Source organism: Aquarana catesbeiana, linkage group LG03, assembly GCF_042186555.1.
Source record: "Aquarana catesbeiana isolate 2022-GZ linkage group LG03, ASM4218655v1, whole genome shotgun sequence".
Classification (NCBI taxonomy): domain Eukaryota; kingdom Metazoa; phylum Chordata; class Amphibia; order Anura; family Ranidae; genus Aquarana; species Aquarana catesbeiana.
The window spans coordinates 609401283-609419773 of record NC_133326.1 but is presented as its reverse complement, the minus strand read 5'-3'; the positions used below and the strand labels follow the sequence as shown (position 1 = coordinate 609419773).

Below are 18491 nucleotides of genomic sequence, written 5' to 3'. Positions count from 1 at the left end.
CCAATACGTTTGAAATTATCAAAAAATGTTTACACTTGTAATCCAGTTAAAATAGTCCATAAATTTCACTCACATCTCGCAACTTTATACAAGACAAACAATGAATTTAATCCTACAGAGGCTGAATCCTTCTTCTCAAAAATAACCTTACCTGAGTTATCTCAGAATCAAAAAAGCAGTTTGGATGAGCCTATAACTATAGATGAAGTTGCTAACGCCATAAAAGACCTAAAACTTAACAAAAGACCAGGCCCAGACGGCTACTCGGCTTTATACTATAAAACATTCTCAGAAATACTCTCTCCCATTCTCACTGAAACTTTTAACAAACTTCTAGATGGACATTCTTTTCGGCAAGAAACACTAATGGCAATTGTTTGTATGATCCCAAAACCCCTTTCTGATGATACTTCCTGTGTGAATTATCGGCCTATCTCTCTGTTAAACCGCGATATTAAATTATTAGCAAAAATAATAGCAAAACGCATCAATAGCATTATAGGAAAATTAATACATAGAGATCAAGTAGGCTTCATGCCAAATAGACAGGCAGGCGATAATATACGCAGGGCAGTATTATTGGCACATATTGCTAAAAAACGGAAAATCCCTTTATGTTTTCTATCTCTCGATATTAAGAGGGCATTTGACACAGTATCCTGGCAATATATGCAATATTCATTACAAAAATGGGGTTTTGGACCCCACTTTTTAACATGGATCAAAGCATTATATAATAAACCCAAAGCCTATATAAAATATGCTGGATACAAATCTGAAGCCTTTAATATTGAAAGAGGTACCCGACAGGGTTGCCCATTATCTCCCTTATTATTTGCCCTTATACTCGAACCCATGGCCCAATATATCAGAACAAACCAAACTATAACTGGCATTGAAGTAGGAGGTATTACAAACAAATTATGTATATTTGCAGACGATATATTACTTTTTCTATCATCACCACAGGTCTCTGGTCCTAACTTAATACCAGCTCTTGATGGATTTGCAGCCCTATCCGGCCTTATGATTAATCCTAAGAAATGCCTAGTGCTTAATATTTCACTCACAAACATGGAATTGATCCCGGCTAGGGCTGCACTCCCATTCACATGGGCAGAAAAATCAATCCCATATCTTGGAATTCATTTAACAGCCTCTCATTCTGACTTATTCTCAACCAATTATCCTCCTGTATTAAGACAGATCACAAATCTAATAAAACAGTGGTCGCAACTTCCTTTATCCTGGATGGGGAAGATTAATGCAATCAAAATGACTATTCTACCCAAATTGCTTTATCTATTCAGAGTCCTCCCTATTCCAATTCATTCCTATTTTTTGAGAATAGTACAAAAAAGAGCAACTTCGTTTATATGGGGCTCTTCTAAACCACGTATACCTATACACACACTACATCTTCCCAAAAATAAAGGAGGCCTGGGATACCCTAATTTTACTAACTACTACAGAGCGGCACATTTGGCCAGTCTGTCCAAATACCATGCAAAACAGGAAATCCCATTATGGGTATTTATAGAGGCTTCAGAAAATGACCCTCTATTAATATCAAATTTATTATGGCTTGATCCTAAAGACCGCTTTAAAATTCATAATCCCATAACTAAACACTTCTTATCTCTCTGGGATAAACTAAAAACCAAATATCAGTTACAATCTCCACACAATCCTCTCCTTTCTTTTATCAGAAATCCAGCCTTTTATCCGGCATGGATCTACCCAAATTCTTTTAAAGCTTGGACAACATCAGGCATTCAGACACTAAATGACTTCATAGCATCTAAATCATTCCTTTCATTCCCATCGCTTAGAGAAAAATATGATCTACCAAACTCTGAGATATTTAGATATCTCCAAATCAAAAATTTCTATACACCATTCCTAAAGGGGGATACACCATTATCCCAATTATCCATTTTTGAATCAATCTGTACAAAAGATCCATTTGCTAAAGGTACAATTTCATCACTTTATAATCAATTATATGGAGTAGCAAATCTTAATAGACCCTCTTACGTTCAGAGGTGGGAGGAGGACCTGGGACGAACTTTAGAAGACACGGACTGGTCTAACATATGGCTCACATCTAAGTCATCTTCACCCAACATCTTAGCACTGGAGACAAATTATAAAGTCCTAACTCGCTGGTACCTTGTACCCGCTAGAGTGGCAAAATATTCACCTAATACCTCTGCTCTTTGTTTTCGAGGATGCCCAGAAATAGGCACATATTTACACATATGGTGGACGTGCCCAGTAATCCAAACCTTCTGGAAGGAAGTCTTCGTGATTGCATCTAAAATATTTTAAAAAATAATACAACCAGATCCATATTTAACTTTACTTAATCTAAAACCGGAATGGTTAACACTCTCTCAATTCAAACTTATTATCCAACTAATAATGGCTGCAAAACAAACAGTGGCCAAGGCATGGAAATCTCCTACATTGGTACTAGCAGAAACAATTCACAGAATGAATAATACAATGTCCCATGCTAAGATGGTAGCCATCGATCAAAATCAAATTCCAAAATTTGAAAAACTTTGGCATCCTTGGATTAAACAACAGTTCCTGTCAAACTTCAATGACTCTGTCCTGTTGCCATGGTAACAGATTAAATGACTTACAGAGACACCCATTCTAAGGCTTCAAAGAGAACTAAAAAGAATAATAAACTGACGAGCGGGACAACCTTGTGGACCATACCTCTACCTTTCAACCCTTTTTCTTCTTTCTCTTTCCTTTTCTCCACCTTACGATTAAAGCTCATTATCAGAATTTATTTGACCTGTATACACTCTACTTGTAAACAATATGTATAGTAGGTATAAATCATTTAAATACCTACAAAAGTAACTAAGGAAATGATATATATCTTTAATTTAGGTTTACGTGAACCCAATGTTTAATATTTGAAATTTCATGATATTTACCTATATAAACCCTCCTGTAAAACAATGAGCTTACTTTATAGATCCTTGTAAACTTACTTTATGTATCTTTATAACATTGTATACTCAATAAACTTCTTTTGACAAGGAAAGTAATGGCTTTCTTCTGGCCATAAAGCCCAACTCTATGGAGTGTACAGCTTATTGTCGTCCTATGTACAGACACTTCAGTCTCTGCTTTTTGAACTCTGCAGCTCCTCCAGGGTTACCTTAGGTCTCTGTGCTGCCTCTATGATTAATGCCCTCCTTGCCCGGTCCATGAGTTTTGGTGTGCGGCCGTCTCTTGGCAGGTTTGCTGTTGTGCCATGTTCTTTCCATTTTGTTATGATAGATTTGATGGTGCTCCTAGGGATCATCAAAGATTTGGATATCTTTTTATAACCTAACCCGGACTTGTACTTCTCAACAACATTGTCCCTTACGTGTTTAGAGAGTTCCTTGGTCTTCATGGCAGTGTTTGGTTAGTGGTACCTCTTGCTTAAGTGTTGCAGCCTCTGGGGCCTTTCAAAAAGGTGTGTATATGTAATGACAGATCATGTGACACTTAGGTGCACACAGGTGGACATAATTTCACTAATTATGTGACTTCTGAAGATAATTGGTTGCACCAGAGCTTTTTATGGGCTTCATAACAAAGGGAGTGAATACATACGCACGTGCCAGTTATCAGTTTTTTATTTCTGAAAAATAGTTTTATGTATATATTTTTCTAATTTTACTTCACCAACTTAGACTATTGTGTTCTGATCCATCACATATAATTCAGATTAAAAAAACCATTGAATTAAAGGCTGTAATGTAACAAAATAGGTAAAAAGCCAAGGGGGGTGAACACTTTTGCAAGGCACTGTATATGTGACATACGGTATTTAGAATTCTGTTCAGCCACTTTTGTGATTTTTACACCCCTGGCAGACTGCATAGCCAGGAGGCTGACACTACTGTCTCTGTTGCTGTCAAATACAGTGAAGTTGTTCTATGCCTTAGCCCAACGAATAAACAACAAAGTAGAAGCAACACACTGATAAAAGGATTTGTATGCTCCTTTCTCCTGTAAACATATTCCCTGTGTTGGCTGACCACTGTAGAGCCTGATTGACTAAAACTGTGCTGAGGATTACAGGAAGCGGATGTAAAGATAAATTCATAAACTTCTATATGTATTTTTAATGAATATTTAACCACTGTAAATAAAAGCGGAACTAAACCCATCGATTTAAGGTTGCATTTACACCTTAGCAGAGCGATTTTAGTTTTTTTTTTTTTTTTATGAGCTTATTTTTAGCTTTTTTTGTATACAGACATTTTTAGAAGAGTATTACAGGCATTTTATATGTGTATTCAAGCTTCTGGTCTATGGGGCCCAAAACACTCAATTCTGTCTGAAGAGTAGCTCATGTATTTTTTTGAGCGACAGGCGTTTTGTTACTAATGACAGAACGCTCAGATGTGAACAAGGGCTATTGAAAACAATGGGTTTTTACTTGTTGAGTGTTTTTGAGCTTCGACTTACAAGCTACAAAGCACTTAAGTGTGCACAGGGCCTCACAGTTTAAAAAAACTGTTACATTCCCGCCAACTGTCACATTGGTTGTGGTCTAAACCAAACTGTCAAATCATCAAATGGCTGATGCCATAACTGATCACATGTGCAGCATCATGGCAGTTGAAGATCAAACAGGCCAAGATGGCAGCTTACTTGGCTGAAAACGATAGGAGGGTTTACTTCCATTTTAAAGTGTGCTTCTTTTTTTATCTTCCTGGAGTTAAGCATCAAACCATGCACTCAGGCTTTGTTCTATTATCAGTTTACACTCAGAATAAATTTATACCAACCCAACTGCTTATTCAAATGTATACGAACAAACCGATGATATCACTGTGGATGCAACTTTATTGAGCCAGCACAAAACACACTGAAGTCACCACACTTTTTGACACGTATCACCCTTTTGGGCTTAGTCATTGAAAACATCTCTATGGCTAAGCCTGTGGAGGTGAAGGATGTCAGAGATGGCTGGGCAACATGTAGGTGGGGGCTTCAGTGTGTTTTGTGCTGGCACAATAAAGTCGCATCCACTGTGACGTCATTGCATTTGGAGCATAGACGGTCTCCCTTCAGCTAGCACATGATATAGCTCCAATAAGAACGGAGGAATCTTACTGGAACTTTGAGCAGTGTCCACATTGTATATCTGCTTATTTACATATTTAGGAAAGTTGCTGCCCGCCCCACTGTTTGCATTCTCTATCCAAAATCTTTCTTCCCGTTTCCTGGGGAAGATTTCTGGGAAGGAAGGTGGTTGAATAGTGGATCAGTAGGATTAGGCAGTGAAGTTAAGTCTACTTTGAATGTACATCTACCTTTGAAAACTTTCTGTGTAAAAGTAAAAGTCATTGTGTCACAATGTACAGAAATTTACATCTTCTTTTGACATCTTAGTTCTGTATTTGTCTTCCAGTTCAATAAATATGGCAGCAGCATCAAATCTGTGAAACACAGGCTGTTTGATATTGTGAATTACATAAACAAGGTAATCCAATGGTTTATTAGTGCTTCTCGTTTCTAGAACTTGGTTGGGGTTTCTATGAACAGTAAAGAACCATGAGATGATTTTCTTTGGTGCTCATCAATGATAGTGTCTGGCCTTTAATGACAGGGAATGAGCATTTGGATATGTTAGAAAACCTGTCCCTTCTGACAGGCCAAGGCCAAGTTATTCCTCCCTCCACTAAGCACTCTACAGTGCTCCACATTCAGCTGCCTTGATGACAGTCGAACCATGCTTGCACAAAAGACTCCCAAGACTATGAACAGTTTGCTTCATTACTCCAAAACAGGGATTGATAACCATTAGACCATGTCAAATGGGAACAGAATCATTATGCAAGTTAAGAAACTCCTCTGCTGAGGATTTTCTACCTTTGAGCATATGTACCATCTCAGACCTTTCTTGTTTTTATTATACAGGTATATAAAAGTATCAATATTTATGTAGCTCTGATTGGGATTGAAATATGGGACAGCAGTGATCAGATTGAAGTGGTCTCCAATGTTGACACACTTTTACATCGATTTTCACAGTGGAGGATAAATAATCTGCTGCCCAGAAAACATCACGACAATGCCCAGTTCCTTACGTAAGTCCTTATTAACAAAATATACATCACTTCATGTGTAATGTATGCTCCTGGCTGCCTGTGCAGCTGCTACCTATCACTTAGATGCTCTTTAGAGAGGTGACACACAGGCATCAGATGTGCCAAAGTGGATATTCCCTACTTTAAATTTTTAAAGGAAAATTTAAAAGGAAAACTGTAGTGGGATTTTACCAATTTTACTTACATTTTTCATAATAATTATCACAGGGTGCTTCCATGATAAAGTGTTTTCAGACGATATTGGGCTTTCTGACTAGGGTCAGCAGTGATTGCTCACTTACTGATGGGTTATGCCCAACTGAAACACCTACAGAGTGGGAGAGATTTACTAAAACATCATCTGGTGCAGATGATTTGAATGAGTCATTTAAAATTTGGTGAATTAACTTTGAGTACACCATCTGCTGGCTGCAGTAATACATTTTTCTGGACTTAAAGTAGTTCTAAAGGTAGTTATGCATTAAAATGACACTAAAGGTTCATTTTTTTTTTTAATAACAAACATATCATACTTACCTCCACTGTGCAGCTCCTTTTGCACAGAGTGGCCCCAAACCTGCTCTTCTGGGGTCCCTCGGCAGCTCTCTTGGCTCCTCCCCGCATCAGATAACCCCCTGGGAGAAGCTCCCAGATGCCGTCCATAGATGCTGAATGCAGGACTCGGCCCCGCCCCCCTGGCGGCCGCGTCATTTGATTTGATTGACAGCAGCGGGAGCCAATAGCTGCACTGCTATCAATCTATCCAATCAACAGCCGAGAACCCCCAAGCAGAGAGACAGCGCGTCCCGTGAGACAAGTTTGAGGGTTCAGGTAAGTAAAATGGGGGGGCTGGGGGGCCGGTCACTGACAGGTGTTTTTTCACCTTAATGCATAGGATGCATTAAGATGAAAAAAACTAAAAACTTTACAACCCCTTTAAGGTAAAAAACCTTGTGCATGGAGCCCCCCCCCCGTACTTACCTGAGCCTGATCTGGATCCAACAATGTGCACAAAAGCAGCAACTCTCTCAGCTTTCTCTCTCTTTCATTGTACTATTGGCTCCTTCTACTGTCAATCACAGCCAGCGTGGAGAGAGAGGGTGCACCCAAGAGTGAATATGCACGAGTGCCCCCATATCAAGTGGCTTCCTATGTGGGCACTCGACAAGGGGGAGGAGCCTGTAGTACCGGTGGGGGACCTGAGAAGAGGAGGATCAGGGCTGATCTGTGCAAAACCATTACACAGAGCAGGTACGTATGACAACAGACCCTGAATGTTTGCAATAACGCTAATGCATTCTATGCATTATGGTAAAGAGCCTTCTTTGTTCAGCCCCCACACAGTGACGCACTAAGCTTTCACTGATTAACAAACAAAGGTAAAAAGCCCAGCTTCTAGATCTTTAACCCTTTGTTAGGATAGGCAGAGATCAAATCTGGTTTTCAACTGATAATGAAACATGTCAGCACAGTTGTATACATGTTAGACCATTGGGGGTGATTGGACACTGGCAATTAAAGCTGTAAGGACAACCCTTGCATAAACTCTCCCACTCCCAGCAAGCATCAGTTTTTTGCTAGTAACCTAATATAAACAAACATCTCTCTGCTATTTTTATATTAAGACTTTTATAACAAGTTTACTAGCTGCTCATAGCCACTGCGGTTGACCCATGGGCTGTGCCTTCAGGGACCAGAATCCGCCAGGAAGAAAATGTGGGGCTACTTGTAACATTGCTTCAGGTGCTAAATTTTGGGTTTGGAACTCACCTAGGTACATAGTGTAATATGATAAGTTAGCCGCAGGCTGCTATGGTGGTCCAGGGCCTGTGGTCCACCCACCAGTGGAACCCAGGGGGTGAAGGCCACCATAAGTCACAGTTGTAGTCCTAGCTGGAAGATCATGGTGCTGAATCCAGTCCCTGCGGATTTAATATGATAATAATAATAATTAATATGGCTTGGGCTGTGACTCTTTTGGTTTCAGCTTGTGGTGGGAGTAGTCAGTTACTGCGTTTCAATTGCTGACCTTTTCAGAGCCTCCCCCCCTCCCAACTCCTTCTTCCAGTGCTTCTGTTATTATGGTCGCAGTATACAGTATCTTGTTTTGATGCAGCCTATATTGGCCCAACTAAAGGTCACTAGCCTAGGTTTCTTAAAATTTGTTTGGTCAACCAAAACATTCCGTGTACACTTTCTTCTAGAGCCTGTTTTGTTTGGAGACTGGCTTCTCCCTAAAAAATGTTGTCCCTCCCAAGCTCTTTACTAAAGAAACCCTGAGGAGGGGTTCCTAAAAAAAAATGAGAGTCCTTGTCATTGACCTGTTGAGGATGTCTTTGTTTTCAAGGACCCTGTGGCCTCTTCAAGGCATTGTTATCTTTCATTGTTTTCTATGCAACCGGCCATAGTAAACTTGTGTAGCTGTCTGGTCCAAGAACAGGCACGGTATCCTGAGCCAGTTCTCACTGATTCATCTGTCCTCGATCAGCTTACCTGTATTCTGCACTACTGTGTGGTTTAGCGGATCGCATCAATCAAATATACAGGATAAGCCTCCCCTCAGTGCATATATGAAGATCCTTTGGCTCAAGTGTTGGTCTGCAAAACTTCTGTGCAAGGAGTGCCTTGTAAGAATGCCCTTCAAAGGAGAATGTCTATTTGCCGACTTCTTGGACATCTACATTAAGGAAGGGAGGTAACAGTACCCTCTTACCCCAGAAGAGGAAGGCAAAAGTTTCTGCAAGCAAGCCTTCAGTTCCAGATATTAAGGGGAGTTACTTTAGTTTCTCTCAGGCCTTCAAGATCAATTTCAAGCCCAGTGCATGACGCACATTTCTACCAGAATACCTGGACTTTCAAACCCACCAAATTCGTGAACAAGCCCTTCTTACAAGGGTTGCTTTCACTTGTCAGAGTGGGGGAGTCTTGTCTGTCTTCAGGGCTATCTGTGCACATGACATTTCAAACATCTTGGTCACGCACCTCATATCCAGGCATTACAGTCTAGAGTTTGCCTCTAGCCTGCCTGATGTGCTCTCCAGCAGCTCCTGTCACAGGGGATTCAGTGGATCCCCTGTTCCAGAAAAAGGTTTTAGGTGTTCTACTCAAATCTGGTCACTGTCTCCAAGGCAAAGGGAGGCCTTTACTCCATTCTGGATCTAAAGTTCTCAACAGGTTCTTCCGTGTTCAAAAAAAAAATTTCTAGAGTCTTCTAGGTCAGTCATTGCTTCCCTTTTGACCTCTCTGGACATAAAGGATGCCTACTTGCACATCACCATCTTCCTTCTATATCAAAGCTACCTGTGTATTTCTTTGGGGACGCAACATTACCAATTTGTTACTCTTCCCTTGGGCCTGTCCATGGCACCTTGGGTCTGGAGCCAATGTGTTAGCCCCTGTTCTAGCTCTGCTGCACTCACGGAATATTCCCACAGTGGGATACCTGGATTGCCTCCTGCTGAAGGAACAGTTGGTCCAGGTCTTCTCAGTCAATGTCCAGACCCTGAAGTCTTCAGGTGTTAGCACTGGAACTGACTCACAGCTTGGAGTATCTAGGTCCAATTGGGCATGGCCCGATCCAAGGATTTTCTTCCTCTGGACAAGCTCCTGGCCCTCCACTCCCAAGTTCGGACTCTATGATCCAGGGGACAGTCCATTTACTTTTGAATGAGGGATTTGAACCTGTTGGTAGCCTCAGTTCGTACACCCAATTTCACTCCAGACTAGAAGTGCTCACAATTAACAACATGATGGAGGTGGAGTCTTGAATAAGTCCTAAGTTCAGGGGACTTGGTCATTGGTGGAAACCTGGCTTCTGATATACATCCTAGAATTCGCTTGTCCGTACAACACTGGGCCTTTTCACTACAAGGTCACCTGGCCAGAATTTATTTGAACAATGCTACATCAACCATCAAAGAACACCCAATTTCACACAGCTCAAAGAAAAGAAAAAGAAGCAGACCTCGGGTAGAACTCTGTGTTTCAGTCCTGTCTGCAATGAACATTCCAGGTGTAGAAAATTGGCAGTCAGACTTTTTCAGTCATTAATGCCTGATTCCAGGGCAGGAATATGCAATTAGCATGTTGCAAAACTACAAGTCCCATCATGCTCTGCCTCTGGGTGTCATGCTTGTGGCTGTCAGAGTCTTGCTATGCCTCATGGGACTTGTAGTTCTGCAACAGCTAGAGGTCCGCTAATTGCATATCCCTGTTTTAGGGGAATGGTTGCTCCACCTGGAGGGGTTTTAAGGCTTGTGTCACAGGTGGGGAGACACCAGATGAAAGACCTCCTGGTGTCCATGTTCAACAATAAACTGGACAGGTTTGTTGCCAGGACCAGAAATTCTCAGGCCTTCCCAGTGGATTCAACTGATCTATGCTATTCCCTTGCTAAAGCTTCTTCCTTGTCTGCTTTTCAGGATCATAAAGGGGGTGGTGGTGGGGGGGAGGGGCATTCCAATGACCCTCACTACACTACACTGCACTACACTGAACTAGCCCAGCAGGATGTGGTACTCAAACTTCTGGCAGATTTTCAATGTTCCTTCCTGGATAGTTCAAATCTTCTGTTCCAGAGGCTGGTCTATCATCCACCTTCTTGGTCACAGGATTTAAGGGCTTGGCTGTTGAAGCCCTAGTCCTGAGGGACAGGGGTCTTTCAGATGCAGTCACCCCAACACTACTGAAAGAGAAAGTTTATCATTACACCTGGAAGGCCTACTTTGCATGGTGTGAAGCTAGGAAATTTCACCCCAGGAAGCTCTATGTGGGACAAATTCTGTCTTCCCTCAAATCAGGTCTGGATCAGTGTTTTGCCTTAAGTACCATCAAGGACCACATTTTGGTCCTGCCCATTTTTGCCTTTCACTCATCGGTGAAAACTTTTATACAGGCTGTCGCATCCCCATATGCACCCCAGTGACACCATAGGACCCCAGCTTAGTTCTGTCAGCTCTTCAGAAACTGCCCTTCGAGTCTCTCAGGGATCTCCCCCGTCTTCCCTTACCCAGAAAGTTGTCTTCCTCATTATTTTTGCTTCTGCAAGATAAGTCTCTGAGTTAGAAGCCTTTTCTTGTAAGAATCCCATTCTTCTTGCACAAGGATAAGATTGTCTTGCACCTAAGCCTTCTTTCTTCCCACTGTGATTTTCTCCTCCCCCCTGACCAGGACATTGCTCTTCCCACCTGTTCTGTTCCGAAACATTCCAGGGAAATTTTGCTCCACTGACTGAATGTGGTCCACACTAAAGGCCATCTCTCAGCTACTACTTCTTTTAGACAATTGTATTCACTCTGTCACTCCTGCCTCTCGTTCCACTATTGCCACATAGATTAGACAAGTAATCCTTTAAGCCTTGAAGAATAAATTCAATACCAAATATTCTTGTATCTCAAGGGAGTTTCTGGATAAATAGCATCGATAATCAGACTGACTTAAAAACAAAGTGTGAGTTTATTGTCACACAGTTGGCATCATACATACAATGTAAAAAGTATAACAGTTCAGTTCAGTGTAGGTACAAAATATATGAACGCATGTGTGCTTCATGGCTGATGCCTTCTGTCTTCATGCTGTCTTGTGAGTCCAAAAAGAAGCAGGAAGTAACGTTGCCTTAAGTTCCTGAGAGATTGCAGCTGTTCCAATTCATCAAAGGGTTTGTGCAATTGACAGGAGTTTGGTCAGTCTTCTCTGTGTGTGTGCCTCTCTCCAAGAGGGTGTATGTGTCACCTTCAATATTGAAGTGTTGGCTTTATATGTTACATGTAAACGTCATAACCTCACCAAAACTCAGAACCTTGTATGGCACACATAATGCCATCCTAGAGGAGGTACTAAGTCAGATCCATATATGGCTTTTGAGTGACAAGCTCACATGTAACACTCTATACTTGTAGAAATGTGCTGATCATGTAATATAACTACTAAAATGAACACATATTACCAACTTTAACTACATTAAGTAAATACATACTAATATTATTAATTATGACTGAGACTATGCTAGTCCCAACTTAACAGTATTCAAACAAATATGTATTATTCCTCTAACTACATAAATATTGGTCTATTCTGGACCTTCCTTGACATTCTATACCAGATACCTTATATGTCATTCTCAAACTAGCTACACCAGAAACTTCTAGCATATTACTGCTTCAGATGAAGATCTATTTTACTGAACATTTGATCAAGGTCATTCACACATACTGTATTTATTATGACTAATCATAAAACCAAATATGTTTTGCAAGCTTGCCATGAATATAATATAACACCTATAAGTGCCGAATTATGAATTTGGAATAATATTCTAACAATCCTTTAGTCTGAAGGATAAGGTTCCTCAGTATCTGGCATCTGTTTCACAGATTTACAGGACTGTTACCTGGTCTTCCGTCCACAGGTTTCAGTTTTAACAGTTAAATGTTCAAGCCTCTTCTGATGCAAGTTTAGGGTGTAAGGTGCTTCAGGTTACTCTCTGTTTGTAATGTGGGCCTGTTGACATTGTTTGCTATTTTGCACGCTTCTCAGTTGCAATCAATTTGGACATCCCATTGCCCAAAACTAAGATCTTGGGTAACCTATACAGTTAATTAACATACAATTTAGAAAATAGGATTTTTGACTTGTAGGTCTTTATAGGACTTATAGGTCCCCCCTCTCTTTTTTATGATTCACTCCGTATTGCTTGCTACAAAACTGAGGCTTGCTGGAAGTGAGAGGGGTTATGCTAGGACGGTCCTTACAGCTTTGTTTGCCAGTGTCCAATCATCTAAAGGTAGTAGCATAACTTAACCGAAGATCCTGTGGCCAACACTGACAAATCTAGCTGCTTTTAATGTTAAGGTTCTTACTCTGTAAAATCCTCAAAGATCACAAAAAAACCTCTGAAGTTGTTTTGTAAGCTCACCACACACATCACAGTCTGACTGTACAACCTCCTTTAGAAATACCAACAACTATGTGCAAGGGTCTGCCTGGCTGGATATAGATTAATTGATAGATTAATTGATAATAGATTAATTGGAAAGCTTAATTATAGGTGTGGTAAATGTAAGATTAATTGTACATTCAGATTGTAAAGTGTATAGTGAGCTTAACAGTTAAGAAACATCTGTTGTATTAGAAGGGCTGCCAAACGACCAGGATCTGTTCTCATAGAAAAACACAGTAAATTTGTTCTGCTCGTGATTAGAAATCTGAACATTAATTTCTCCACAATGCATGTAGGTACAGAGATGACTGTGGGTGGGCTTGTTTGAAGGCGCTTTTACTGCTTGTTCAGAACCTACAATTACTTTAGTGTGCTTGATCTGCACACAGGTTCACTTATATAATATACATTAGTAAAAACTTTGGAGCAGCTCTTTGCCAAAATGTACTGAAAATTATAAAAGAAAAATCTTAACGCCAAGTATTCGAGTAATAGTACCTAATACTATGATTTTTTTTGTGTTTGTTTTTGCAGGGACATTGACTTCAATGGTACTACTATCGGGTACGCGCCATTAAGTACGATGTGTGAACTGAGGTCTGTTGGACTTAGCCAGGTAAAACAGATTCAACATTGGGGTCACTTCATTAAAACATAATATATACAAAGTTTTTATTACTAATATATTTATTGCTTTTTTGTAAGATGAAAATGTATGTTTTATCATCTTCTATAAAGAAAGCAGTAAATAGAGCATTCAAAGTGGAGATACAATAACGGTTTATGAGAACAAAATGTATTATGAGAACTACTATCTTTCAATAGTTAGACAGCCATTTTATGTGAAAAATATATATTTCACTTCTGTGCAATAATTATGTATGTGAACTCAACAATTTTATGAGACATGAAGATAACATTTTGAACCTGTGAACAGAAAAAGTGACTTGTCTATCCATAAATGCCTGCTGACTAGGGGCCATGCTGCTGCCTTCAGATCAGGCCTCCTTTTTCCGGGTGCAGGGTTCACATGATCTCTGTATTTTACCTGATATGCTAAGGTAACAGGACTTCACATAACCTGTCCCTACTTTGATTATCAAGGCATATTTCTCCTGGGCACACTTGTCTTCCACCATGACCAGACCCCTCACTTTCATAGAGGAGCATCTTCTCTACAGAAGACAGACATATGATACTGAATGATAGCATATGTAGTTAGGTGGATTCTACTGCAGATGGTTATAGAACTACAACTCCCACTCAGGTCTCCTCTTTGTCACTCTCATTAGTGCTCCACCTCAATCACTGAGACTTTCTTATCCCATGCCCAGGAAGCTGCATGTGTCACATACAGCCTGGCATACAAGTGAATGGTTGTAAGTGGCCATGCTCTTGTAAGCTGCAATGCTTCTTTGCATCTGCTTTTACCCATGCATGTGCATACGATGTTCGAAAAATACATCTCATGCGCAGATAAAGAAACAATGCAAAGAAGTTTTGGCCTTTACAAGGGCAAAGCCATGTACAGCCATTCATTTGTATGGCAAGCTATGCACAGGATGTGCGGCTCCCTGGGTGTGGGAAAGCGTCAGGAAATACGCTGGACCAGTGGCAGCCGGCAGTCGGTCGGCATTTACCCCATTCACCGGTGGCATCCCCTGCTCAACAGTGGCTGGCCCTGCTCGGCGGCCTCCCATTCTCCTGCTGTTCTCCTGCAGCCTCTCATTCTCCGGGTCATCACGGCAGCTTCCGTTTCCTCCCTTCTGCTCGGCGGATTGAGGATTAGTGTTTCAACAGCGAATTTTCATTCGCTGTTGTAACACATGTGGGTGGGATCGGAGCATCCTCTGCATCCCCGAGCCCACCCCATTTTGAAGGTTATTAGAGGCTCTGGCTCTAATCAGGTGCTTAAAAAAAACAAAAACGCAGCTGTAATTCATGCACCCGGTGCCCTGAAAGGGTCCGGACGCATGAATAGGCCAGGGGTGGCCATGGCGGCTATGCATAAATCTATCCATTACCATATATGGGGGTGAAGTGGAGAAAGGGGGCGGCACTCGGGCACCCCTAATTTGACGAGCCGCCACTGCGCTGGACATATAAAATGCCTGTTAAAGCCCTATGTGCATGAAACTTAATTACTGTGCTGTGAACAAGGGTGTCACTAACATAGATCTAACGAATCAATAAAGAAAATGCCACATGTGTACACAGATATCCAGAGTGAAAAATTTACACACAGGTACAGCCAGGGGCTGATAAACACTTGCCAGTAATAAAGTCTGTGCTCCCTTCCCTCTGCCTCTCCCTGAATTCTGTGCCTTTCTCTCTCTCATGGTCCTTATGTTCAGTTTGCAGTTGTTTCCAAGAATGAAAGTGGATGGGGCAAGGAATTGCCCCCCAAAGCCTACCTATGTTGACAGTTGCAGACCCTTAAAAGTAAATAAAATTTGACAGTTAAGAGTAATTTACATACTTACCTGTAATTGGCTCTTTTGAAGGTCACGTTGTAGAATAATGGTCTTGTTTGTGCAGTACCTGTAAAACAAAAGAAACTGTGTGTTATTGTTGTCAGTCGGCACTGGACATCAAGAAGAGCAGAACTTCCTGCTCCTACCCCCACCCCTTTTTTTGTTGCGGTCCTTTATTTTTTTCTTCGTCCCTTTCTTCGGAAAGGGGACAGTATTTACAGTATATAGTTTTATTAATTGGAGCTATATGGAATTTTGGTTATGAATTTGCTTATATGTCATGATATGGTGTTTCTCATGTTTCTAATATTTAAGAAATTGTTACATAATTTATGTTTTGGTTTAAATTTTACAGCAGTAATAAAGGGCCGCTGCCATTTTGAACCAATAATTTTGTGTGGGTTATCCTATTTCAAGGTTCTGCATATGGCCCCATCAGTTAATTAGCAGTCAGACAGCTGTTTAGTATGTGTAATCTGTAATTCTAACTTGTATCCATTCAGAAGTTCTGGAAGTGCAGCCGATTAGAAAAGAGCTGATACTGTCACATGGCAGTTTTAGAACCTCCAGACTGGCCGCAGTTCCAAAACTTCTGTGTAGTTATAAGTTAGAATGACAATGTACGATTACTAAACCACTGACTGGTTGCTGATTGACGCCAGCTGTCATTTTTCCTGCCCTGCACCACTGTGCAGAATAGCGATGCGCCCTGCACCACTATGCAGAATATCGATGCCCAGAAGTAGGGATGAGCCTCGTGTTCGAGCCGAACCCATGTTCGACTCGAACATTGTGTGTTCGGTCGTTCGCCGAGTTACGAATGATATGGGCCATTCGCGCCAAATTCGAGTGACGCGTCACGGCCCATAATTCACTGCGGCATCGCAGTGCATTGCTGGCTGATGATTGGCCAAGCATGCACTATGACTCGCATGCTTGGCCAATCACAGCGCTGTGTGTACAGAGAGCCGTAATTGGCCAAAGCCAAGGAGGCTATGGCCAATTATGGCTCAGGGGGTTTAGTACATGCCCCACACTATATAAGGCCGCCTGCACGTCGGCCCTGTGTAGTGTGTTTGGCTTGAGAGAGAGATAGATAGAGAGAGAAAGACAGTGTCATTTGATTTAAGTTATATAGAGTAGGGTCGAGTCAGTTAGCTGCACTTACAGTTTATTGTGTATATATATGCTTCCCAGGTGTTTTGTATATATGTATATATATATATATATATATATATATATATATATATATATATATATATATACTGTATTCAGTTTAGCTAGATCCTGTTCTTCTCTTCCTAATATACTGACAGGCAGGCAGGTGTTTTTACAGTATTTCCAGTTACTGTACTGTGTACCCTGCACAGTTGCACCTACAGTATAGCTACCTGCAGCCAGGTGCTTGTGTAGGCTCTTTGAAGTATTTAAAGTTACTGTACTGTGTACCCCGCACAGTTGCACCTACAGTATAGCTACCTGCAGCAAGGTGCTTGTGTAGGCTCATTGAAGTATTTCCAGTTACTGTACTGTGTATCCCGCACAATTGCACCTTCAGTATAGCTACCTGCAGCCAGGGGCTTGTGTAGGCTCTTTGAAGTATTTCCAGTTACTGTACTGTGTACCCCGCACAGTTGCACCTACAGCATAGCTACCTGCAGCCAGGTACTTGCGTAGGCTCTTTGAACTATTTCCAGTTACTGTACTGTGTACCCTGCACAGTTACAACTACAGTATAGCTACCTGCAGCCAGATGCTTGTGTAGGCTCTTTGAAGTATTTCCAGTTACTGTACTGTGTACCCTGCACAGTTGCACCTACAGTATAGCTACCTGCAGCCTGGTGCTTGTGTAGGTTCTTTGAAGTAATTCCAGTTACTGTACTGTGTACCCTGCACAGTTGCACCTACAGTATAGCTACCTGCAGCCAGGTGCTTGTGTAGACTCTTGAAGTATTTCCAGTTACTGTATTGTGTACCCCACACAGTTGCACCTACAGTATAGCTACCTGCAGCAAGGTGCATGTGTAGGCTCATTGAAGTATTTCCAGTTACTGTACTGTGTACCCCGCACAATTGCACCTACAGTATAGCTACCTGCAGCCAGGTGCTTGCGTAGGCTCTGTGAAGTATTTCCAGTTACTGTACTGTGTACCCTGCACAGTTACAACTACAATATAGCTACCTGCAGCCAGATGCTTGTGTAGGCTCTTTGAAGTATTTCCAGTTACTGTACTGTGTACCCTGCACAGTTGCACCTACAGTATAGCTACCTGCAGCCAGGTGCTTGTGTAGGTTCTTTGAAGTAATTCCAGTTACTGTACTGTGTACCCCGCACAGTTGCACCTACAGTATAGCTACCTGCAGCCAGGTGCTTGTGTAGGCTTTTTGAAGTATTTCCAGTTACTGTACTGTGTACCCCGCACAGTTGCACCTACAGTATAGCTACCTGCAGCCAAGTGCTTGTGTAGGCTCTTTGAAGTATTTCCAGTTACTGTACCGTGTACCCTGCACAGTTGCGCCTACAGTATATCTACCTGCAGCCAGGTGCTTGCGTAGGCTCTTGAAGTATTTCCAGTTACTGTACTGTGTACCCCGCACAGTTGCACCTACAGTATAGCTACCTGCAGCCATGTGCTTGTGTAGGCTCTTTGAAGTAATTCCAGTTACTGTACTCTGTACCCCGCACAGTTGCACCTACAGTATAGCTACCTGCAGCCAGGTGCTTGTGTAGGCTCTTTGAAGTAATTCCAGTTACTGTACTGTGTACACCGCACAGTTGCACCTACAGTATAGCTACCCTCAGCCAGGTGCTTGTGTAGGCTCTTTGAAGTAATTCCAGTTACTGTACTGTGTACACCGCACAGTTGCACCTACAGTATAGCTACCCTCAGCCAGGTGCTTGTGTAGGCTCTTTGAAGTATTTCCAGTTACTGTACTGTTTACCCTGCACAGTTACACCTACAG

General features: G+C 41.5%; 1 protein-coding gene across 1 annotated transcript in view; it reads left to right on the top strand.

The window, feature by feature from the left end:
• The window catches only part of LOC141134007 (zinc metalloproteinase-disintegrin-like crotastatin), an 82858-nt gene that overhangs the window by 10898 nt on the left and 53469 nt on the right, over positions 1-18491 (top strand). Inside the window, exons 3-5 of the mRNA XM_073623600.1 lie at positions 5438-5509; positions 5947-6116; positions 13588-13669. Coding sequence (XP_073479701.1) covers positions 5438-5509; positions 5947-6116; positions 13588-13669 — 324 coding nt within the window. The remainder of the gene's footprint in view (positions 1-5437; positions 5510-5946; positions 6117-13587; positions 13670-18491) is intronic.